This window comes from Miscanthus floridulus, chromosome 4 (genome assembly GCF_019320115.1).
Source record: "Miscanthus floridulus cultivar M001 chromosome 4, ASM1932011v1, whole genome shotgun sequence".
Lineage (NCBI taxonomy): Eukaryota > Viridiplantae > Streptophyta > Magnoliopsida > Poales > Poaceae > Miscanthus > Miscanthus floridulus.
Window position 1 is genome coordinate 91,170,440 of NC_089583.1, and position 24,440 is coordinate 91,194,879.

The 24,440-nt window shown below is 46.3% G+C and overlaps 1 protein-coding gene across 1 annotated transcript; it reads left to right on the plus strand.

The window, feature by feature from the left end:
• The first annotated feature begins 900 nt into the window (after positions 1-900).
• Positions 901-2,795, plus strand: LOC136552096 (double-stranded RNA-binding protein 3-like). Its single transcript, XM_066543641.1, has 3 exons — positions 901-1,462; positions 1,568-1,787; positions 1,885-2,795. The coding sequence occupies exons 1-3, from the start codon at positions 1,217-1,219 to the stop codon at positions 2,493-2,495; spliced, it is 1,077 nt and encodes a 358-aa protein (XP_066399738.1). The 5' UTR covers positions 901-1,216; the 3' UTR covers positions 2,496-2,795.
• Positions 2,796-24,440: the final 21,645 nt, after the last annotated feature.

Consider the following 24,440-nt stretch of genomic DNA (forward strand, 5'->3'; position numbering starts at 1 on the left):
AAACGAAATATTACAGTGCGCTATGATAATTTTTCCGCTGCCGATTCCGGGCAACTAAACGAGGGCCAAGGCCATAGTGTTTTGGTAAGGTCAAAACAAGACATAGCATATGATGGGATAGCTTCGGCCACTGTCTTTATTAAAATTTTCTTCCCTGCTTAAGAGAGGAGCTTTTCCTTCCAAGTATTCGTTTCCACACCCGATCTTTTTAATATGCAAAAGTTTTTTATTTCGACCGACCCAAATAAATAGGGAGCTCCAAGTATTTCTCTGTTCTAGCCTCTGTAGTAATGTTCAGAGTGGACAACACGTCACACCTATCCCTCTCAGCTGTGTTCCTACTAAACATGACTGAGGATTTGTTTTTTATTGATTGTTTGCCCCGAGCAAATCTCATACAAGTCAAGAATTTTTTGCAAATGATGTGCACTTCGTTCATTAAATCATCGGCAAACAATACGTGATTAACACTCGGTGCATCAACGCAGATCTTAACCCCCTCCAACTCTCCTCTCCTTTCTGCCGCATTCAGCAAGAAGAAAAACCTTCCGCATACATGAGAGGTTAGGTGTTGCGAACATGCGACGCGGGCACACATGCAAACATGTGGTGGACTGGTGGATTCTCCGGGTCCGGAATCGAGCGGGGAGGAGGGAGAGGGACGGCCTCTGGGCTCTGACCAGCTGACGGGCTCTGGGCAAGTGTGATTGATCCAGCATGCTTACAAAGCACCATAAATGCCCCATTAATACCGGAAGGTGTCTGTCAGTCTGTGCCCATCTCCCTCCACCCACCTCTCTTCTCAAGCAGCGAGCGTACCATCAGTCCAATACAAATAGAGAGAGAAAGGAAGGGGAGGAGAGAGAGAGAGAAGGGGGGGGGGGGGGGGGGGGGGGGGGGGTTTGCAGATAAAGAACACTGCACCATTTGGGGGTGCTCTGCAGTCTATACAACCCTCACTTGCTTAAACGTTCACCTCCCCCTCATCTTCCTCCTCCCCTCCTCATCTCCTTCCAAAAGCGCCATAGCCATAACCACAGCCTCCCTCTCTCTCTCTCTTGTTTCTTCTTGTCGTTCGTGGGAGAGATCATGGCGTCCTGGTCGTGCAACAAGAAGAAGACGGAGTGCTAGATAGGTACTACATGTAGGATACTATAGTAGGAACTATACAGCTAGGAAGTAGCGGAGGGAGGAGCACACCTGCCCAGCAGTAGGGATGTACAAGAACCAGCTCCAGGAGCTGGCGCAGAGGAGCTGCTTCAGCCTGCCGACATACGTGTGCACGCGCGAGGGCCCCGACCACGCGCCGCGCTTCCGGGCCGCCGTCACCTTCAACGGCGAGACCTTCGAGGGCCCCAGCGGCTGCACCACTCTCCGCCAGGCCGAGCACGCCGCCGCCCAGATCGCCCTCGCCCGCCTCTCCCTCCGCGGCCCGTCCACCTCCCTCGCCGCCCGGGTCCTCGTAAGTCACCACTCCACCATTCATCTTCCATCGTGCTCTGTTTCTGCTTCTTGCTGCCTGCCACCGAGCTTGACGTGGAAGTGAAACCGTGCGTGCATTGTGTAGGATGAGACGGGGGTGTACAAGAACCTGCTGCAGGAGACGGCCCACCGGGCGGGGCTGAAGCTGCCGGCGTACACCACGGTGCGCTCGGGCCCGGGCCACTCGCCGGTGTTCTCCTCCACCGTCGAGCTCGCTGGCATGAGCTTCGCGGGCGACCCCGCCAGGACCAAGAAGCAGGCGGAGAAGAACGCCGCCATGGCCGCCTGGTCCTCGCTCAAACAGAGTACGTCATCAGCCTGCCAGGCCCGAAAAGACAAATGTTTTGCAGATCTTTTCGCGTCACAGAGCATCATTAATGGCCCACGCCATGATCTTTGCAGTGCCGGAGGCTCGCAAGGAGCCCGGCGCCGGCGACGAGCAGGAGCACGTGGTTGTCGCCAGAGTGCTCGCCGCGCTGAAGCCGCGAGACGACGGCGACGGGAACGGCAAGGCGGCGTCGGCGCCTCTGCAGAAGCACAGCGGCAACGGCTCTTCCTCCTCTGCTCTTCCGAACCCGTCGCTGTACAGACACCAATGGCAGCCTCGGAACACCCCTGTTCAGCCGCCGAGGACGGGGCCCCTGCAGCCACCGGCCAGCTCAAGGATCCTGCCTCCCCTCCACCTGCTGCAGCAACCGGCGTGCGGCTCCAGGGACGCCGCGGCGGCGGAGCTGGTGAGGATGCTGGAGCGGGCCATGGTGCGGGACAGGGTCGCCGCGGAGGCAATGCCGCCTTCGCCGTGCTACTACGCGCCTGCTGCTGCCTCGGCGTACCACCACGGCGGCTCGCCGGCGGCGCCGAGAACCTTCGCCACGGGCGGGTTCCACGCCCCGGCTGTGAGCGTGCGGTCGGTGATCCCGGTGTGCGCCGCCCCGCCGCGGCGGCCTCCGCCAGCCAAGGAGGAAAGGAATGGCCCGGCGACGCCCTCCTCAGATGCATGCAAGAGGGCGTGAGCACGTGGTCAGCTTGTGAAGCGCAACAAGAGGAGAAATCAATCGTCTAGATTTGCCTTTACATGAGCCCGGCTCTGTTGTTTCAGGGGAATTTTGATCACAACTTTCTCTGTACAAAAGTTGTGTACGAGGTCAACTACTCGCTGTGTGTGTGTGTGACCAGGATCTAGATGATGAGATCTTCATCAGAAAGGTATCCATGGCCATGATGATGAAGCTGTGAAGGGTTTTAGATGGATGATGAACATATTTGAATATAGTTGTAGGGCTTCAGTAGAAGCCATGCTATCGTGTTAACAATCGTATCATATCATCTCTTCCGCTCTGCAATCTGCCTGCACACATGTCTTGTAGCCTTCTACAAAAAAATCACATCATATGCATCATCTTTTCGGAACGTTGTGTGCTTCTCTGCCTGCTTAGGACATGCTAAAATGTTGGGAGTGTTCCGTGACTGAGAAGCAGTTCGGAATAAGCTCAAGAGAACGGAGTAACATTTCTTCACCGTAGTCGAAAACCAGACGCCATAGTAGAAATTGGCTAAACCTGTCGATTACTGAACTGTCAGCCGTATATGCGTTGCGACTTCACTACGGAGTGAATGAATCAGCCGTATCCGTATCGTATGCATCGTCCTCAAGAAATCGAGTCGGATGGTACACGAGGAGGAATCATTCAAGGATCGCAAAAGGGTACACATCTCAGATCCAGAGTTTATGGTGATCTCGACTGCCGAACAAACGGCACATGCATACGGATAGGTCATGTGGTTTAAATTTAGCATCCAAAGTCAAGGCCTAATCCCAAGGTCGGCCCAACTTGTCACGCCTGATTGCATTGGTTTCCTGCCGCCGAGGGAACGAAGTTCCTGCTCGATCGGCTCTTCTTCCTCGCTGTCGAGCGGGGAGCAGGTCCTATGGGGGAATAGCGAGACAGACAGACGCGAGGAGGAAGAAGAAAGGCCCGTAGGTAGAGATGAGGGCGGGAGGGAGAGGCGGACGTGTGGTCACCACCGTCCAGTAGCTGTAGCTCTCCATCTCGAGACATTAATGGGCGTAGCGCAGGCATTTATTGCCTGGCAAAACGCATCGCGGAATACAAATATAAAAATAGATCAATAAACGGTTGGTTCGATTGGCCTGTTCGTATCGTTTCTGATTTATTTATATGAGAGAAAAATATTATTGGCTGATTTATATAAATAGTATCTATGTGAGGGGGTTTGTCAGCCAGCAAGCTCCAGCCGATCGGGCTGAACGTAATACATATAGCATTCAACATAGATTTGTTCATTTAGCTGATAAGTCATGGCTAAAAGTACTATTGATCGATTTGTTGTGAGAAAAAAAATATTATTTTGGTTAAAAAAATATGCTAAAAAGTATGGATTATAAGACAAATGAATAAGTGTCAGGAAAAGCATAACTCAAATCTAAGTATTATCTCTCCTAAAGATCTATTTATAGAAAAAATTGTCTTTTAGATTTTATTATTAGAGAAGATCAAAAATAGATATTAAACTCTTTATCTGTAGCGATATCTAAATGATAAATGAATCTTGTATTTCGTATCCCAGTTGCTGAAGACGGTCTCATATGGCCTGGGGAAAGGGAGGAGGGAGGGAAGTGGGAGATGGCAGGCACACGCTTTAATGGCGGGGCAGTGGCCATTTATCACTGGGCACTGTCTATCCCACCACACTGCTGCCATCGGCGTAGGAGTGGTACGTACTAGTCCACCCACAGAGAAGCAGCAAGCAGCGAGCAACGCGACAACACAATGCGGTAGCTATGGCCCATGGGCCATGGGCCATGGCCGAGCCAACACGAGCGCCCTGCCCTCTGTTTCATTTTTTAATGAAAAAAAAGGATTAATCGTTGCTGATGTTTTTTCAATCCTGCGCCTCCAAGTCACATTCGCCTGAAAGGCTGAAACGCACTCGCCCCCTCGGGGACGCCGGCAGGCAGTGGAGTGGACGCATCCGCTTGACCATTCGTCTCGGCGATCGGAGTCGGAGACTCGGGGATGATGCTACATGTTGCCACGCATGGCAATGATGTGCCGACGCCGACGGTCACCCCGGGCAGGTCCTCGCGTCTGCTCGCCTCGCCCGGATGTTGGTGTTCCACCACTCGCTGCTCGCGCGCATGCATGCAATGTAGGTGGAGTTGATTGGGCTGTCCACGTCCATTCCGGCCTCGAAACCGTAGAACTCGCCGTGGCACTAGCAGAGTACGTAGCGCCCCCACCCCCAATGGCACCCGCTCGGCTCGGGACGGGAACACGCCGCTCGTCGCGCGCAGCATGGCACGGTGGCGCTGATAGTATGCGTACGCCCACATGCGGTCTACGGATCCGCCGCGCGAGCGTCCAGGAGTCGCTGATCGCGCGCGTGCGCACCCGTCGGTCCGCGCGTCGGCAGCCGAGACGAGAGCGCCGGCCATCCGCGCGTTTCGGCTGCTCTGCTGGTGGCGATCCGCGCCGTGCGATTTGATTTAAGCCGGGTCTGAGTTTGACCCGCCTACGCGCTCTGCTCGTTGTCCAAAGTCGGCAAGTCGCTAGCGGTGGTCGGGCATGTGCTGTGGCTTGGCTCGTCGATATGGCCTGGTCACTGACTCCAAAAGTGTGGGCGCGCAGACAGCACGGCTGGTGTAGACTGTAGAGCGCGCATCTGATAGTACAGCAGCTACTACTTCCGTGTACCGGCAGCGACCGCTGCCTCTGTGACATGCAGTCATATGCATGCACACAGCACACGCCGTCCACCGGCAGCATGCATACCAGGTTCCACGCACGGGCTGTCCCGCCGGTCTTCTCCAGTCTCCTCCAGGCTCCATGGCTGCCGCCATCATGCCACGGGACGAATGAGCGATGGAAAGAGTCCCCTCCATGCTCCATGCTCGTCTTCCTCGGCGGCCTCGCACTCGCAGTCCACTTCACATGCTTGTGTTTGACCTTGACCCAAGGCGGTCGCGGTCCACAAGCAGCGGATCGGCGAACGGAGTGATTGCCCCGGCCCCGTTAACGAGCACGGCCTTAATGGGCATTACCTGCGCTGCCGCTCCTTCTCCGCGTCCAACAATTCTCTCTCGCGCGCGCACCGGCAGTTGGGCACCGTCACCTCAGTTGGAAAACACACACAGCAGGCTCAATCAAAGACCGTAGTAATGGACGCCTGCACTTTGGCACACCATGTCACCATCTCTGAACTTCGAACCTTCCGCCGCAGCTGCAGGCGTACTAACTTCACTTTCTTTCTTTCTTTTTTCCCTATTTAGTTCATCCAAAATACCAACTTTGACACTATGAAAAAGAAGATTCCCTGTCACATCAAACTTGTAGTATATACATGGAGTACTAAATGTTGACGAAATAAAAAACTAATTGCACAGTTTGGTTGTACTTTACGAGACAAACGTTTTGAGCCTAATTAGTCAATGTTTAGAAAATTATCACCAAATAAAAACGAACAAGTTACTGTACCTACAGTACTTCGCGAAATCGGTCGGCGCCAACTTGGTGACCAACTAAACGTGGCCTTGATGAAAATGTACACTTCACTGGTTCAAAGACACACGGGGCCATGACTGCGATTCTGCGAAGAAGAGGAACAACTCATCAGGGCCTTGTTTAGATTACAAGTTTTTTCACTCTCTCTTCATCACATTAAATATTTGGACACATGTATAGAGTATTAAATGTAGATAAAAAAATAACTAATTACATAGTTTGATTGTAAATTACGAGACGAATCTTTTAAACCTAGTTAGACCACGATTAGACAATAATTATCAAATACAAACGAAAATGCTATTATGCCAAATACTAATTCCTAACCTCAATCTAAACCAGACCCAGGTGGCAATAGAATTGCTCAAGGATCCATTCCACGCCATTTTGCACCCCCACCTCCCTCTCGCGCGGCTGGCTGGACATCGCCAGAGGCCACGCATGGCAGTGGCAGGATTGGCAGCACTAGAGTTTCGTCTGCAGAAGCATTTACCTGCCACTGCCACGAATGGGAACTGTTGGGTTTAAAAATTAAAGCCACGTGTCAGTAGAAAATCTTCGAGCCTGCCCACCTGAGCACCTGGAGCAGGCAGTACGCCTCGCCATGTCAGGCGCGTGAGGGTGAAGGCCCGTCCAACCACAACCGTCCATACGTGGAGGCGGGCAGCGGAATAGCGGACCATACGTGTAGTACGTGTCAATGCAGCAACTTCAGAAACACTTTCATTGTTGAAAAAAACAAGTTGAGGAGAAGCTAGTAACCCGGCCGCACAGAAACTTGAATGTGGAGGAGACAACCGATCAATGTGGGCAGTCGGCCCAGAAACGGAATGAAGGTCCTTTCAACAGGATGGACGGGTTTCACAGTGGAGGCGGCCGCATGTGTTCCCTGACCATGGTGCATCGAAGGAGCATCAGGAGGCGGCATTGGGTTCATCAGCTCAGGAGGGGGCGCGTCTCTGCTCTAGAAGTTCTGCATGATCTCTCTTCTCTCAACGTTCCTTGAGCTACGAAGCCTGACATAGCAGTGGTCGAGTGCAATGTTTCTCAGCCACTGCTCATGGTACTTTGGGTCATAAGGGGCAGCTTCTTGGCTCCGTTGGGTTGGCAGAATTTTAGCCGAAACTGATTGAATAATATTGTTCTGACTGAATTGTTGTGAGAGAAAAACAATGTTCCAGCTAAAAACACTATTCTGATTGAATTGTTGTGAGAGAAAAACATTGTTCTGACTGAATTATTGCGAGAATGAATATGTATCCTGACGTGGATTTTCTATCATCTCCTGCATAATCAGAATTTGTATACTATACCCCTCTATGTGCAGGGAATCGGATCTTTTGTATGTTAGCATAAGACCCTTCGTACCTTGCAGGTAACGTAAAACTTTCTTTACTAATTTCTAGTGTTCTATTCCTAGATTACTCTGATATCTGCCGAGTAACCCGGTAACAAATGCTAAGTCAGAGCGAGTACACACTTGAGCATACTGTAAACTTCCGACAGCTGAACTATATGGAACCGTTTTTATTTGATCGATCTCATATTGGTTCCTGGGACATTGAAATTCCCCATATCTGTCGTCCTTAACTATGGGAGCAGATGAAGACTTACAATTTTGCATACTATATTTCTTTAGAACTTTTTCTAAGTATGCCTTTTGTGATAATCCTAAAACCCCTTTTCTCTATCTCGGTGAATCTCTATTCCTAGGGCGAACGAAGCTTCACCGAGATCCTTCATATCAAACATCGAGGACAAGAACTTCTTTATTTTTAGTAGTAGATTAACATCAATGCTAGCGAGCAAGATGTCATCCACATACAAGACTAGAAAAATGTATTTCTCATTCTTGAACTTTGCATAAACGAAATTGTCCTCTATGTTTTCTTGAAATCCAAACTTTCTTATTGTACTATCAAACTTCAAATACCGCTGTCTTGAAGCTTGTTTTAATCCGTAGATGAATTTCATCAGATGGCATCCCATACGTTCTTTTTCTTCCACAACAAAACTTTTTGGTTGTGCCATGTAAACATTTTTCTCTAGATCCCCATTTAGGAACGTCGTCTTTACATCCATCTGATGTAATTCTAAATCGTAATGTGCTACAAGCGCCATTATGATTCTAAAAGAATCCTTACATGAGACTGGAGAAAATGTCTCATTGTAATCTATGCCTTCTCTTTACGTGAAACCTTTCACCACAAGTCGTGCTTTAAACCTTTCTATATTTCCTTTGGAGTCATATTTAGTTTTGTAGATCAATTTACAGCCCACTGTCTTGGCTTCTTTAGGAATTATTTCTAAGTCCCAAACACCGTTGGTTTTCATTGATTTCATTTCATCCTCCATGGCTTCAAGCCACTTGGATGAGTGAGCGTTTCTCATGGCTTCTTCAAATGAGGTGGGATCACCCTCCATTTGAAATTCCTCACATTCATAAACTTCGTAGTCATTAGAAATGGCTGATCTCCTAACTCTTTGAGACCTTCTAGGGGCCTCGTTAGATGACGCTCGTTCTATTTGAGGCTGTTGTTGCTCTCCCTCATGTGTGACAGTAGGTTCTATGGGGTCCTGAAGGATAGGTTTCTCATGTTCATTCATTGTTGCAACCGGAGAACTAACAATATGTGTTGTTACTATAGTGTCTTGCACTATTGGTACAACAACAACAACAGGTAGCGTGAAGAATGGCTCTTGAATCATAGGAGTGGGCGCGTATACCCGCTTCTCTTTAAAACTAATTTCTCGCGCTACCATGCTCCCCCTGATCATATCATCCTCCAAGAAGATAGCATGTCTTGTTTCTACAAACTTCGTTTGTCTATCAGGACAATAGAAGCGATAACCTTTTGACTTTTCTGAATAGCCAATGAAATGGCAACTGACTGTCTTAGAGTCTAGCTTCTCTATATTTGGGTTAAAGACTTTTTTCTTAGCTGGACAACCCCGCACACGTAAATAGTTAAGTGAGTGTTCCTTTTCCATCCACAACTCATACGGTGTTTTGGGCATCGACTTACTTGGCAATCGATTAAGAATATGAATTGCGGTTTTCAACGTCTCCATCCATAAACTTATCGGTAAAGAAGAGTAACTTATCATGCTTCTCACCATATCCATTAAGGTATGGTTATGTCTTTCAGCTACTCCATTCTGCTGAGACTCGTCTGGTGTAGAATACTGGGCTACTATGTCATTTTCCTATAAGAACCTTATAAAAGGTCTAGGAACTTAGCCATATGGGATGTGTAGACCATAGTACTCTCCCCCACGATCGGATCTTACTACCTTAATCTTTAAATTGTGCTAATTTTCTACTTTAGCCTTAAATATCTTAAATTTATCCAATGCTTCTGATCTTTTCTTAATTGGATAAATATAGCCAAAACGAGAATAATCATTTGTGAATGTTATAAATGAATCATAACCATCTACACTTTTCACAGGAAAAGGACCACAGATGTCTATGTGAACTATTTCTAAAATTCATGCGCTTCGTTTGGCATCTTTCTTTATTTTCTTAATATACTTTCCTTTTATGCAATCTATGCATTGTTCTAAATATGAAAATTCTAAAGGCGGAAGAATTAATTTCTTAATCAATCGCTCTATTTTCCCCCTTGAAATATGGCCTAAACGATAGTGCCATAATTTCAAAGATACATCATGCACTCTCTTCCGCTTATTTATTGCATTCATAGACGAGGAAGCATTCTCATTCTCAGTGCTCATAGCATTCACATTCTCAGAAAGTGATAATAAATAAATTTTGTCTTGTCAGAAGTCAAGATCAACACACTTATTATTATATACAATCTGACATTTGCCATTATCAAAATGGCAATCATAACCATCGTCGTCAAGTTGTGAGACACTTATCAAGTTTCTACGCAAAGAGGGTATATAAAGAATATCTGAAAGTTGTAGTTTAAAACCATCATATAATTCTAGAGAGAAATCTCAAATGGCTTCAACTTCAGCTTCAACTCCATTTGCAACTTTAATTCTTCTTTCTCCTCTTTGTAGGGTCCTCCTCGTATAGAATCTCTATAATGAATTTGCAACACGAACCGTTACACCTGAATCAATCCACCAAGTAGATTTTGCATAACTTAAATACAAGGATTCATCTATGAATGTAATGAAATCCTCACCTCTCTTCAGAAGGCTCTTCAGGAAGTCTGGACAGTCCCACTAGTAATGTCCATACTTCTTGCACCATTTACACTGATCATTTTCAACTTGAGCATTGTTGTTCTTCTGATGGTGGTCATTCTGAGGGGCTTTCCCTTGAAGTTTGGCATTCTTGTTAAAGTTCTTCTTTTTGTTATCCTTCACAAGGTTAGTAGAATCACCTTGTGAGCTTTTCAGCCTTTTCTCTTCTTGAACACATATTGCGATGAGCTTCTCTATATCCACTTATCGGGTGGCATGTTGTAGTTCACAACAAAAGTTTCATATTCTTTGGGCAAGGAAGCAAAAACCAAATGAATTAGGAACTCATCCTTGAGCCCCAAATCCATTGGCTTTAGCTTCAAAGCCGTGTTGCTCATCTTTAGTATGTGCTCTCTGATACCGCCACCAGTGTATTTCTCATTGAATAATTTCTTGATCAAAGTATTGGCATAAGCCTTTGAAGAGCTAGTGAACTGACTCTCCACTTTCTTAAGATACTCTGTGGTGGTATCGCAATCTAGGATGGACTCCCTTATAGCATCTAAAATTGTGGGCTTAGCCACCATCAAGCACTTACGGTTTGAAATGCCCCATTTCTTGTGTTCAAGATTATACTTTATTCGCACTTCTGCATGATCTCGCTACCGAGCAGTGAAATCAGCATCAGTCTCATTATCTGCCCTCATCGGGTCCACTAGCTTAGTCAAACACAGGGAGGTAAGCGCTAGGTTATTTTCAGACAGCGCAAGTGCTAGTTCATTCTTCTCTCGGCATACCCTGTAGTTGCCCCCTTCAAGAGGTGGTATGTGCGAGATAAAAGTCATTGGGTTGAGTCTGGAAAAACACCATCAGAGATAGTGAGAAAATATGACATCATTGAAAGGATAAGATGCCCAAGAGGGAGGTAAATTGGGCTAATTCTAATTTTTTTGCAATAATTGAACCCTACGGTTAGCTCAACTTCACCCCTTGTGCCTAGAAAGTGTTTCTAATGTTCTACCGCACAAAAAGCCTTGCAATCTAAGTTCTAATCCTACTCTAGCATGACAATTCTATGAATGTAAAGACAAGAATTGAATTGCTCAAAGTAAATGCTCAAAGTAAAGAGAGAAGAAAGAACATGGCGATGTTTTGCCGAGGTATCGGAGAGTCACCACTCCCCACTAGTCCTCATTGGAGCACCCGTGCAAGGGTGTAGCTCCCCCTTGATCAATGCAAGGATCAAGTGCTCTCTACGGGTTGATTCTATGACACTCCATCGCGGTGAATCACCCACAACCGCTCACAACTTGAGTTGGGTCATCCACAAGCTCTGTCGGATGATCACCAACCTCCCAATCACCACCAAGCCGTTTAGGTGATGGCGATCACCAAGAGTAACAAGCACGAACTCTCACTTAACCATAACAAATCTAATGAGAAAGGTGGATGCACACTTTGCTACTCTTGCTTTCACTAATGAGGTCTCTCACTTGGATTCTCAAATCTCAATCACCTCACTAGGACCTTACCCTTTTTGGCACTCTCAAGGATGTTTCTCAGCTATTGGAATGAGCAAAAGTAATCCCTTGAGTGAATAAAGGAAGTATTTATAACCCCTTATTCAAAACGAACCATTATGTGCCTCTATGGGGTGACCGGATGCTCTGGTCAAGGTGATTGGACGCTCCGATCAGTTCACCCGCCTCTGTGCAGTTTAAGTTGTGATCGGACACTGGCCAGCGTCCGGTCAGCACTGACCAGACGCGTTCGATCACAAAAACTGCCCTCTGGAACCTTATTGATGTTGACCGGACTCTGACACCCAGTATCCGGTCACTTTGCTGCTCAGCGTTCGGTCAGTAGTCGGAACCTGACCAGCATTCGGTCAGCACTGACCGGACGTGTCTGATCAGGATTTTCCCTCTCTGGATCCTTACTGGAGTCGACCGGACGCTGGCACCCAGCATTCGGTCATGTCTAGACGACTTCACCTTGATCAAATAAACTGACCGGACTCTGCGCCAGTGTCTGGTCACACCGGAACCAGCGTCCGGTTAGCATTTGACCCTCCATTCACTTCTAACTCGCAATCATATGTGAATGAAGTTGGCTCCAATTGATCTAAGGGCTTTTTGGGAGCTATCTAGTGCTAGATTTGACAAGTGTGCACTACACCTAACCCACTAGACTCACTAAGGTCAGGCTACCTATCCATACCCCCCTTAATAGTATGGCTAAAGGAAAAACAAAGTCCTAAACTACTCTAAGTGTCTCTTCAACACCAAACGACACTTAGAACTAGTCCATCCTTAACCTTGTCGTACATCCTTTGAAAACCAAAACTATTTCCATCATAGGGGCATGACAACCATGATTACCCAATCAATTGCCATTACCATAACCTAACTTAATTGCATCTACAAAACATATATTAGTCACAGTAATTTCGTATTGTCATTAATCACCGAAACCCAACTAGGGGCCTAGATGCTTTTAATCTCCTCTTTTTTTGTGATTGATGATAATACCACCTCGAGTATGTGTAAGAGATGAGGTTTTCAACATGCTTGGTTCATATAAGCTTATGGCAATAAGAACAAAAGGGTTAGGCAAGCTTATATGACCCAACCCAACATGATGTACTCAATAGATATGAAATAAGCATGAGTACAATTAATAAAGCTCATTTGCATCAGAGTAAAATGCAGAAGCAAAGCAAAAGAGCATAACACAAGTGATATGACATATAAATGATTCAAAGTAGAGAGCACACATATCACATATCACATAAATATCATAATCACGTAGATATCACTATCACATAAATATAGTTCGATGCATGAAAGTAAACACATGAATGCATAATAGTGTATCACACATAAAAAGCCAAACATAATAGATAGACTCCCCCTAAATGTATCGTTTCCCCTAAGTCTAACATACTCGATCCCTCTCCCCCTTTGGTGTCAAACACCAAAACCTAGGGGTCGATTGGCGGGGCTGCAGCGGACAAGTTGGGCGCTGAGGTGCGAGGAGCGAGCTAGAACTGTGTGCCATCATCATCTGATCCTGAGCTCTAAGCAGTCTGATTCTCTATAGCTAGAAGCGACGCTGAAGCCGTCTAGGTCAGATCAGGGACTGGTGCGACCTGTGACTCTATAGGTATAACTGTGGTAGATGGCTCTAATGATGCAACTAAGGAAGGGAGCGTCTCTGTAGTCCTGGTAATCGGTGCAACTGTGGAAGGTCTAGGGACATGTAGATATGATAGAGTAGGTTGTCCTATTAACTCACTGAAGGTAGCACCAAGGCTCCTGGAAACTATGGTATCTAGCGCTAGCCGCGAGGAAGTCTGTACCAGTGTGAAGCCCGTCTGTAGAGGTGAAAACTATAGGGCTAGCACTGGCGAGGCAAACCACTAGGACACCTACTCTGTAGGTGAAGGAAACTGTGCTACTGGTTGTCCCTGACTCTAAAGCCCACTAGGCTATAAAGCTGGAGTCATAGAAGTGGTGGTAGGTTGGTTGATCTAGGGTGAAGACTATGGCGGTGGAGCCCCAATAGCAGTAACTATATGCTACATGAATCTAAGTAATTGTTGCTGCATGAGGAGCTACTATTGCTGCATGGCCTACAGCTGCTGCTGGATAGCCTGCTACTGACGCTGGAACTCATCCTGTCTAGCCTAAACCTATGCTAGAGCAGTTGTTGTCTCCTAGGTCTGGCGAGTCTGATCCCGCCTCATCCGCTCAAGGATAGCAAGTAGAGCGGGATCTGTCTATGGTGCATGTGGAGCTGAACTAGAACCACCGATCTCATGGTCATGTTGTCATGCAAGCATCTAAGGGATGTCCTGGTAGTCATCATTAGTACTGTCACTAGGGTCACTCTCGACCATACCCTCCTGCTGAGCATCTAACTGGTCCTCCTCTATAGCTGCAATGCCCCTAATAGTCTCATCCTGCTGGGCTATAGTCTCTGGCACCTCTGGACGATGGCGTAGCTGACTAGGTGTCCTCACTGCACTATGGCGAAGCATCTGAGTCATGTTATAGGTAGGAAACTCTGTAGTAGCACCACTGTACTCTCCTAGCATCTCAGGTAGCCTTACTGTAACTGCTCTGTGAATCAAGAATGTGATCTAGTGAGCATAGAACAACTATCGGTGACCTCTGAACCCCTCTACAATAGTATCCTCCATCTCTGAAAGTAAGATATCCCAAATATCAAATATAGTCTGCTGCATCAGAGAGTTCAGTAGCCATAACTGAATGCAAGTCAAGCCCTCGCGATATCCCATCCTCGGAAGTAGTGTCCTCCTCATGATAGCATCAAGCACTCTAGCTGTAGGAGTGAGGTCATTTGGTGTCCTGCTCGATCCCTCATCGAATGGCTCTAGGAAGCAATGGCGGATCAAATCAGTAGGAGGCACAAGACCACCATGTGGACATCTGGGAGGCATTGTCCAATCATAGCACACCTCATGTAGCCGGATGGGTTGCTCCTGAAGCCTGAGAATCTCCCTGACCCTAAAGCTCATCAGCCTATAATCTCTATCTCTAAAACCAAAGTGAATGAATCTATGTTGCGGGTCAATCCAAAGTGTAGCATAGAACTCTCGGACCCAAGATGGAACATATCTGCATGTCCGTCTGAGTAAGTCTGTCAGCCCTGGCAAGTAAGATAGGTAAGGCTGAATCTGCTCTCCAGCTGCTGCTACAATGGACTCAATGGAGCAAACCCTCTAAGACCTGAATGTTGCCCCACTGTTGAGATATGCATTATAAAAATCTTCCTGCAGTGGTGTGTAGAAGCCATCTAATGCACGCTTATCCCGCCTCAGTGGAAACCACTCCTCAAACTGAACAAACCTGAGCTGCTGCACCTGCTTGGCCGTGGCGGCCCTCAAATCTAGATGAGTCACTAGAGGTGGACCCTGTGGTCTAGGAGGCAGACGAGAACCCCTCCGCTATGTCTCTGCCCTCGGTGTTACCTAGATATGGGTACGACTAGAACGGCGAAGCTGTGGTGCTAGCTCTATCTCCTCGACCTGCTCAGCCTGCTCTCCCTCCTAAGTCTGCTTTGCTGGCTGTGCCTACGGCTGTGGCTCCCCCTAAGACTGACTCTCATCTATAGCGACATGCCGTCCTCCAACCATGGTCGTCCCAGCTGGACCACTATGATGACGCTCAACCTCCTAGATAGCGGCCCTCTGAGCTGGTGAAAGCTGATCTGCAATGACTACACCACTCCAAGCACCTCCTCTCTCAGCAAGCTCTATGGTGGCTACAACTGTGGCTGCTCTCACTGTATCTACATCTGCATACTTCCACTTCTTTGTGTGAGCTTCTTCGTTGCCTTGCCTTTTGCCTCAGAAGGCAGGCGAGGTGGGGGCCTCAGATCCTCATCACCAGGACCACCTCTGATGTTCTTGACATGAGCCATCTGATGGAACTAAAAAGAACAACATCACTAATAAGAATCAACTGTCAACTGTCACTTTCAAGGCTTGGCCTTGATCCATACTCACAAGCTTGGCCTTGAGTTGACTAACAACTACCAAAGAGACCTCAACAACACCGACTCACTGCACGTTAGAATAGATCAGATTTATGAATAATTTCAATATATATCTAGAGATACGAAACCCTAAGAGAGTAAGCAAAAGATACAAAATTAGAAATGAGGGCTTGCTACCTAATGAACCGGTGAATCGATGAGAAGAGGAATGAATCGGAGGACCACCGGGATGGGAATTAGGGTTAGGGTTTGCAATGCACAGTAGATTGGTCGTGGAGAATGCAATGGTAGCGCTGGTGTGAGCTAGGGCAATGGCGCATAGTGCTGATACGACGGCGGTGCTGGAGCAAGACACGGTGGCGCGAGGGAGGCAGTGAGGTGCAAGGAGAAGGGCATGGCGGCGGCGTTGGAGCAAGGCATGGCGACGCTGGAGACAGCAAGGCGCGTGGTGTAGGGCACGGCAGTGCACAGGCGCGAGAAGGTGCGGCTATGCGGCGGCGTGGGCACGTAAATAGTGTGGCTGTGAGGCAGTGGGCAGATGGCTCAGGCATGGCACGATGAGGATGTGGCGATGTCGGTGTGGGTGTGGGCGGATTTTATGGTTGCCCCCGACTAAAGAGATAAAGAAAGAAATAAGAGTTCGGAACCTGCACATTTTAAATGGACCGAACGCTCCGGTGGCAATGACCAGACGCTGCCACCCAGAGTCTGGTCGACTCTAGAGAGGTCCAAATCTCCTAGAGTCGCGATCGGACGCATTCGATCACAACTAACCAGACACAGCCAGAGTCTGATCGATCCTGACTTTGTCTTCTTCACTTGACCAGACGCAGGATCACCTTCTGATCGGACATAGGGAGAACAATGTTCCAGCATCTAGTCACTCCTTCACAGCAAAGTTCATCTCCTATGAACTGACCGGACACAGGGGAATAGAGTCCAGTCCAACGTCCGGTCACTCCTGTTTAGCAATTCTTCAAAGTTCATTGTGCTGCCTGTTCCCAATTAAGTCCCAACTTTGATAAGATCCAAATAAACACCAATTAGGACAGATTTTTTTCAATTTTTTCAAACCCTCAAAATTTTCAAAATATTTTGCCCTAGGCTATAATTATTTTTAAGAAAATAGGCAATAAAAGGGTGATTTGAAGAGAAATGACAAAACAACATTCATGCATATGCAATGCAATACTTGAAAGTAATTCTAGTTGCTTGTCAAGTTTGATTCAAGGTTAAGCTTCTTCACATGCTTTTTGATGGTTATCTTAATCATATTAGACAAGCCCTATATGCATTATCAAAGATTAAACATGTTGTATATTACAATGCAATGCAAGGGACAACACAAGCTCATTTTCTAGTGAAATTGCTAAAATCAAGCACATTGAGCTCATTCCTCAACCTACAAAATATTGCCTCATCTAGTGGTTTAGTGAAGATATCCGCCAATTAATCCTCGGTCCTTACTCCTTCTAATGATATATCATTCTTAGCAACATAATCTCTAATAAAGTGATAGCGGATATCTATGTGCTTGGTGCGAGAGTGTTGAACCAGATTATTAGCAAGTTTTACCGCACTCTCATTGTCACACAAAAGAGGTACTTTATCTAGAACTACACCATAGTCTAGCAAAGTTTGTTTCATGTAAAGTATTTGTGCACAACAAACACCCGCAGCAATATATGCTGCTTCGATGGTAGACAAAGCCACACTATTTTATTTCTTGGAGGACCAAGACACAAGTGATCTACCAAGCAAATGGCACCCTCTGGATGTATTTTTTCTATCAACTTTGCAACTGGCATAATCCAAATCGGAATAGCCAACTAATTCAAATATAGCTCCTTTGAGATACAAAAGGCCAATGCTTGGTAGGTGCTTAAGATACCTAAGGATTCTTTTAACGACAATCAAATGAGTTTCCTTAGGATTAGCTTGAAATCTAGCACACATACACACACTAAACATGATGACGGGCCTAGATGCGGTTAAATATAACAAGCTACCAATTATAGAGCGGTAGAGAGTTTGATAAACCGTTTTACATCCCTCATCTAGGTCAAGATGTCCATTAGATGGCATAGGTGTCTTGATTGGCTTACATTCATCCATATTGAACCTCTTGAGAAGATTCTTGGTGTACTTTTCTTGAGAGATGAAAATCCCTTCTCTCATTTGCTTGACTTGAAAACCAAGAAAGAATATAAGCTCTTCAATCATTGACATCTCGAATTCCTTTGACATTAATTCACCAAACTCTTTGCAAGAATTTTCATTTGATGATCCAAAGATGATATCATCAACTTACACTTGACAAATGAAGATATATTCATCAAGCTTCTTGGTGAATAGTGTGGTGTCGACCTTCCCAATGGTGAAGCCCTTCTCAATGAGAAAATCCTAAAGGTGCTCATACCAAGCTCTTGACGCTTGCTTAAGCCCATATAGCGTCTTGGACAACCTATAAATATGATTAGGATATCTAGGGTCTTCAAACCCGGGAGGTTGATCAACATAGACTAGTTCATTTATAAAGCCATTTAAAATGCACTTTTCACATCTATTTGATATAGTTTCATATCATGATGTGATGCATATGCAATGAGGATATGAATGGCTTCTAGTCTTGCAACCGGTGTAAAGGTCTCTCCAAAGTCCAACCCTTCAACTTGAGAAAACCCCTTTACAACTAGTCTTGCCTTGTTCCTCACAACAACGCCTTTGATCATCTTGCTTGTTGTGGAACACCCACTTTGTTCCAATGACTCTTGCACCTTGTGGTCGCTCTTCAAAAGTCCAAACTTCATTGTGGGTGAAGTTATTCAATTCTTCATGTATGATATTTATCCAATCTAGATCTTGAAGAGCTTCTTCTACCTAAGTAGGATCAAAGCAAGAGACAAAAGAGTGATGATCAATAAATAAAGCAAGCTTTTGAGATCGAGTCATTATGCCCTTAGATGGACTCCCTATGATGAGATCTTGTGGATGAGCTTGTAGTATAGGTGAGTTTCTTCTATTAACCACTTGAGGGGGGTTGTGGAGCATCAACATCTTATGCTTATGTCACCATTTGCTCATGGGAGACATGAGTATCTTCATTTTCTACTCTCCCATCTTTATCATTATCTTGTGGCACATTTGATGAAGAAGATGGATTGATCACTTATACATCATCTTCATCATCATTAGGCATGATGTCTCCAACCGGAATGTTCTTCATGGCCTCCCTCAATGGTTCATCACCTACATCATCAAGATTCTCATGTGCTCCTTGAGAGCCGTTAGATTAATCAAATTCCACATCATATGTTTCTTCAATCAAGCCAGTGGCATGATTAAATATTCTATATGCTTTGGACTTTGATGAGTAACCAACAAGAAAACCAATATCACAACATCTTTAAAACTTCCCTAGATGTTGCCGCTTCTTGTAGATGTAGCATTTGCAACCAAACACCCTAAAGAAGGAGACGTTTGGCTTCTTCCCATTGAGCAACTCATAAGGTGTCTTGCCAAGGAACTTTTGAAGGAATAGGTGGTTGGATGCATATCATGCGGTGTTGATAGCTTCCACCCATAGAGCTTCGGGAGTGTTGTACTCATCAAGCATTGTTCTTGCTAGTGTAATCAATGTCCGGTTCTTTCTCCCAACTACACCATTTTATTGAGGAGTATATGTTGCAGAGACCTCATGCTTGATCCCAACTTCATCATAATAGGCTTCAATGTTTGTGTTGTCAAATTCTTTTCCATTATCGCTTTAAATCTTTTTGAGCTTCACTTCAAACTCATTTTGTGCTCTCTTGGCAAACTTTTTGAAGCATGATGCAACTTCGGATTTGTCATGAAGGAAGAATACCCATGTGTATCTTGAATAGTCATCAACAATCATAAGACAATAAAGATTTTCTCCTAAACTCTTGTATGTTGTTGGTCCAAATAAATCCATATGAAGGAGCTCTAGCACTCTTGTGGTTGACATGAAAGCTTTTTAGGATGAGTATTTGCAACTTGTTTGCTGGCTTGACATGCACTAAAAGCTTGTCCTTCTCAAACTTCACATCATTCAACTCTCTCACCAAATCATTCTTCATTAGCTTCTTGAGAGAGCTCATCCCAACATGAGCAAGTCTTCTATGCCATAACCACCCAAGTGTTGTTTTGGTGAATAGGCAAGTCTTCAAATTAGCATCTTCAGAGGTGAAATCCACTAGATATAAGTTGTTGTATCTAAATTCTTTGAATAGTACTCAATCATCATCCTTCTTAGATACAACAACTTCTTTCTCGGTAAACAAGCATTGGAAACCAAGATCACATAATTGACCAATGGATAGCAAGTTGAAGCTCAATGAAGCAACATATAGCATATTTGAGATTGAATGATCATTTGATATTGCCACTTTGCCTAATCCTTTAACCTTGCCCTTTGAATTATCTCCAAATGTGATTCTTTCTTATCCATCTACTTCTTCATCTAGTAAGGTGAACATACTAGGATCATCGATCATATGTTGTATGCAACCACTATCAATTACCCAATAACTTTCACCGGTCTTGTAGTTTACCTACACACAAGAGATCAAGCTTTAGTAACCTAAACTTGTTGAGGGCCCTTCACCTTCTCAACAAGTGACTTTGCTACCCATATTTTCTTAGGCCTATTATTGTTGGGAGGTCCTAAGAACATAACTTTCATCTTTCCACTAGAATTCTTTCTAAGCATGTAATGAGCATTAAAAGCAAAGGTTCTAGCATGCTTGGGCAAGAGTTGTGGTGGTGGAGTTTGACACTCATGGTCAAAGTGGTCTTCTTGTCCACACTCAAAACACCTCTTTGGCTTTGGTTTTGACTAGTGTTGTTGTTGTTTAGCTTGAGCCTTCTTCTCTTGGTTTGCCAAGTACCCAATGCCACTTCTATCTATCTTCATGACGATGTTCATTAGTAGCTCACTTTGAAGATGCTTGCCTCTTATGAACTTGCTCAATCCAATCTTGAGGTGCTCTTTCTCTAACTTGAGCTTCTTATTCTCTTCTTTGAGCTTCTCATTCTCAAGAATCAAGTCACCATCATGATTAAGAGTTTCTAGCACAATGGTGTTGGTGGTTGATAGCTTCTCAAGATCTTTCTTTAGCTTCTCATTCTCATTCTTGATCTTGATATGCTCATCATAGTCATCGGACTCAACTACTTGCTTGTCTTTGCCACTAGATCCTTGCTCAACGCTATCAATAATTAAATCATCATATGATGTAGCTATATCAATCTTAACAACATCATTAGTAGCATCATGTGGCTTATTGGATAAAAATTCTTGAGCAATAACAAGATTATCATGATTTATCTTGAGAGTTGTATATTCTTCTTTTAGCATATTATGGCTAGTGATGAGCTCTTTATGCATCCGCTCAAGTTTATCATGTTTATCTTTAAGCTCTTTCTTAAAAGATTTGAGCTCCTTGAGTTTGGATGACAGCTTCATTTGCTTCTCTAAGCTCAACACTAGCATTTTCGGCAATATCACATTTAGCTAAAAGAGAATTATTCTTAGCTTCTAGCTTGTCATTCTTAGCTCTAGTCTTTCTAATGATCCTAGTATATTGATTTCTTAATTTAACAACATCATCATATGAAGGTGTTTCATATTCATCATGGTAAACAACTTTGTCCCTGAACAGAAGCACATTCCATTCCTTTGATTGCCCTACGTGACTCTGTTCTTATTCCCAACCGAACGCACCCCGCCACGACCTACAGTTACAAACAGCCAAGCCCCGCGAGCCATCCCTAGGTTCTTAATAGCTGCAGCCTACGGAACTAACGGGTAGGTGCGAAAAAGAAAATGATAAAAACAAAAGTTATGCCAGGATAAAAAACAAGGAACAGATAGTGGTTCTATCATAAAAATAGAACTGGTGGATTCATTGATACAAAAACTATTCACACGAGGGCTCACCCACAACTATTACATTTTCTAACTACTTCTAATCCAAATACTACTGCGGCCCCACGACGACATCGCCTAACGCCAAAGGAGAGACCACAACACATGTCGCCAGACGTAACTACTACTATAGGGGCCCCGCCCGATTCTATTCCCTTGACTTCGGTGAGCACAATGGGTACCTTAAGGGACCCGCCCGGTTCCGTTCCCTCAACTTCAGCGAGCACAACGAGTACCTCAAGGGACCCGCCCGGTTCCGTCCCCTCTACTTTGGTGAGCGCAACGAGTACCTCAAGGTCGTCGCACCCATAGATGCTCAGCAGAAGAGCATGGAGCTCCTAACCTTCTCATGCAGTCAAGGTAGCTCCTAGGCAAGGACACTGCTACCGAGGCGTAGAACCCTCCACCAGCATGATCCTAAGCAACTTCCCCTTTGACAAGGCTCGTCCGGTGAAGATCCACTAGAGAAAATCCTCACACGGCTCCATCCCAAAAAGGCCTCGTAGACGAATCCAGCACGCCACCCCCTTCGACGGAAGTCGCCCCTTTTCAGGCAAAAATGGCCAGCACCACCCCGGGCAGCCTCCAGCTCGACATCGCACTCTAGATTCATGAAAGGATCTATAAGTCCTCCCCCTCGCTTATCCTCTCTCTCACTTAGGAACCGCCGCAACATATAGGCACTCTCGGTGAGGAGGAAGAAGGAGGAAAGATAACAATTGGAGAACAAGCAAAGGACTACGACGGAGAGTCCTCTTCCTCCCCATATTTAAGGAGAAAACACGACAGCTAAAGAGGGACAAAAGATCAGAGCAAAAAACTCTCTTCCTTCCCCAATTCAATACATATGGGAAATGATAGGACGCCCCCTGACCGATGGGATGCACACTGACTGACGGAACGACGCCTGGTCAGACAGAACGCCGCCTTGTAAGATAGGACATGGCTTGGGTATGCCCCACCACTATTGCATACTGGCACACGAAAATCAAAGCATCACCATGCGTAGGTAGCTCTCTGCCTCTCCAGGCAAGATTTGGAAAAACCCAAAGGACGGGATCTCCGCTAGGAGAAATCATCGGGCTTCCTAACTCGATCGAACGGCTCAAGAAAACACCGAGAGATAGGTAAGGAGCGAAAGGATGCCCCATATAGGCCACACCTACTCCATCACAAACAACAAGCACGGGTCCTGGTCAGACATTTTAGATTGGAGCTCTTCAAACCCCATCACTCGAGTCATCAAGGTAACACTGTCAACCCCCGCTATTTCTTTATAATCATTTCATACATCCATACGCGCATTCATTCCATACGCCTGTGCCCCCTGGACGATTCGGGCCCTGAACCGCCCGAGGGCTCGGGAACTAAGCCATCGCACGTGCAGCGAAATGCATCACAATGCTCCGTGTTGCGTCATGGAGCGGCAGTTGCCTCATTTGACATGAGCAATGACCGACCAGGGTTCGAAGGCCAGCCCATGAAGGGCTCGAGGCCGCCCCACATCAAATAGAGCTAGAGGAGAAAACGCAGATGAGCCCCATGTAGCCCTTACCCCATCTGCCCCAAAGTAGACATGGTCAACTCAACCTTCTTGTTCGATCCTAAACCTCTTACCAAGCCCACAGAATCTCCATCGAGGGGAGGTCGTCAGGCCAACCGGGTAGATCTCTAGAACGACCTAGGCATCTACCGGGTTACAAGTAAAAGAGCAGTGGAATGTCACAAGAGGGCTATGCCGACCCTGTCACGAACGACATACCTAGATTCCACTCAATCATACCTGTTAGCGAACTCACCGAGTGCGTCACTCGAGCCCGAGCGATCGGGATAAGGGACAAAACCCAGCCCCTCTGGTTGTGAGAAACCGAGGATGGGGTAATGCACACAACTCAAACCGACCTCTACCAAAGTCCAATGGGGCTCAGGGGCTCAAGACACCAAACGCCCGATCTGTGACCCCGAACTCACCCCATCCATCGGCTATGCTTTGACTGCACACCAAACGGCTGGGTCTACGACACCAAACTCGCCCCATCCATCGGCTACGCTTCGACTGCACACCAAACACCTAGGTCTGTGACCCTGAACTTGCCCCATCCCTCAGCTACACTTTGACTGCACACCAAACGCCTGAGTCTGTGACCCCAAACTTTCCTCATCATGATCCATGAGCTTCGGCTCACCCGATCCCTAAACTAACTTACTAACTACCTCGGCTACGCGGGCTACACCGAGGACAGGATCCATGACTCTGACTCGTCCGATCCCGCGGCATGCACCGATGTCAGGATCCACGAGCTCCGTCTCGTACAATCCCTAAAACTAACTGCCTCGGCCGATCCCACGGCACGCATCGACGCTAGGATCCACGATCTCCGTCTCACCCTATCCCTAAAAAACTAACCGCCTTGGCTGCGCAACGACGCCTTGGTTGATAACTCCACTAAAAGGCACACACACACGCCCACTAACAAACACCCCCAGACGATTCTGCCCGAATCGCCTGGGGGCTACACCCGTGGGTGCGCGGCAAGCGCACCTGCTGATAAAACAAAAACCTCCCTCGCTGGCAACACAAAAAACCCCCCAAATGATTCTGCCCGAATCACCCGAGGGCTCGGAGGCTACACCTACGGGTGCGCTCACGCGCACCCGCTGTCAAGACAAAAAAAAACCGTAGATGATTATGCCCGAATCACCTAGGGGCTCGGGGGCTCCTGTCGAGTTCATAAACCCGGGGGCCCTCGCAGACCAGCTTTCCAACAAAGGCTCGGCCCTAGCAGACAACGCGCAACTCA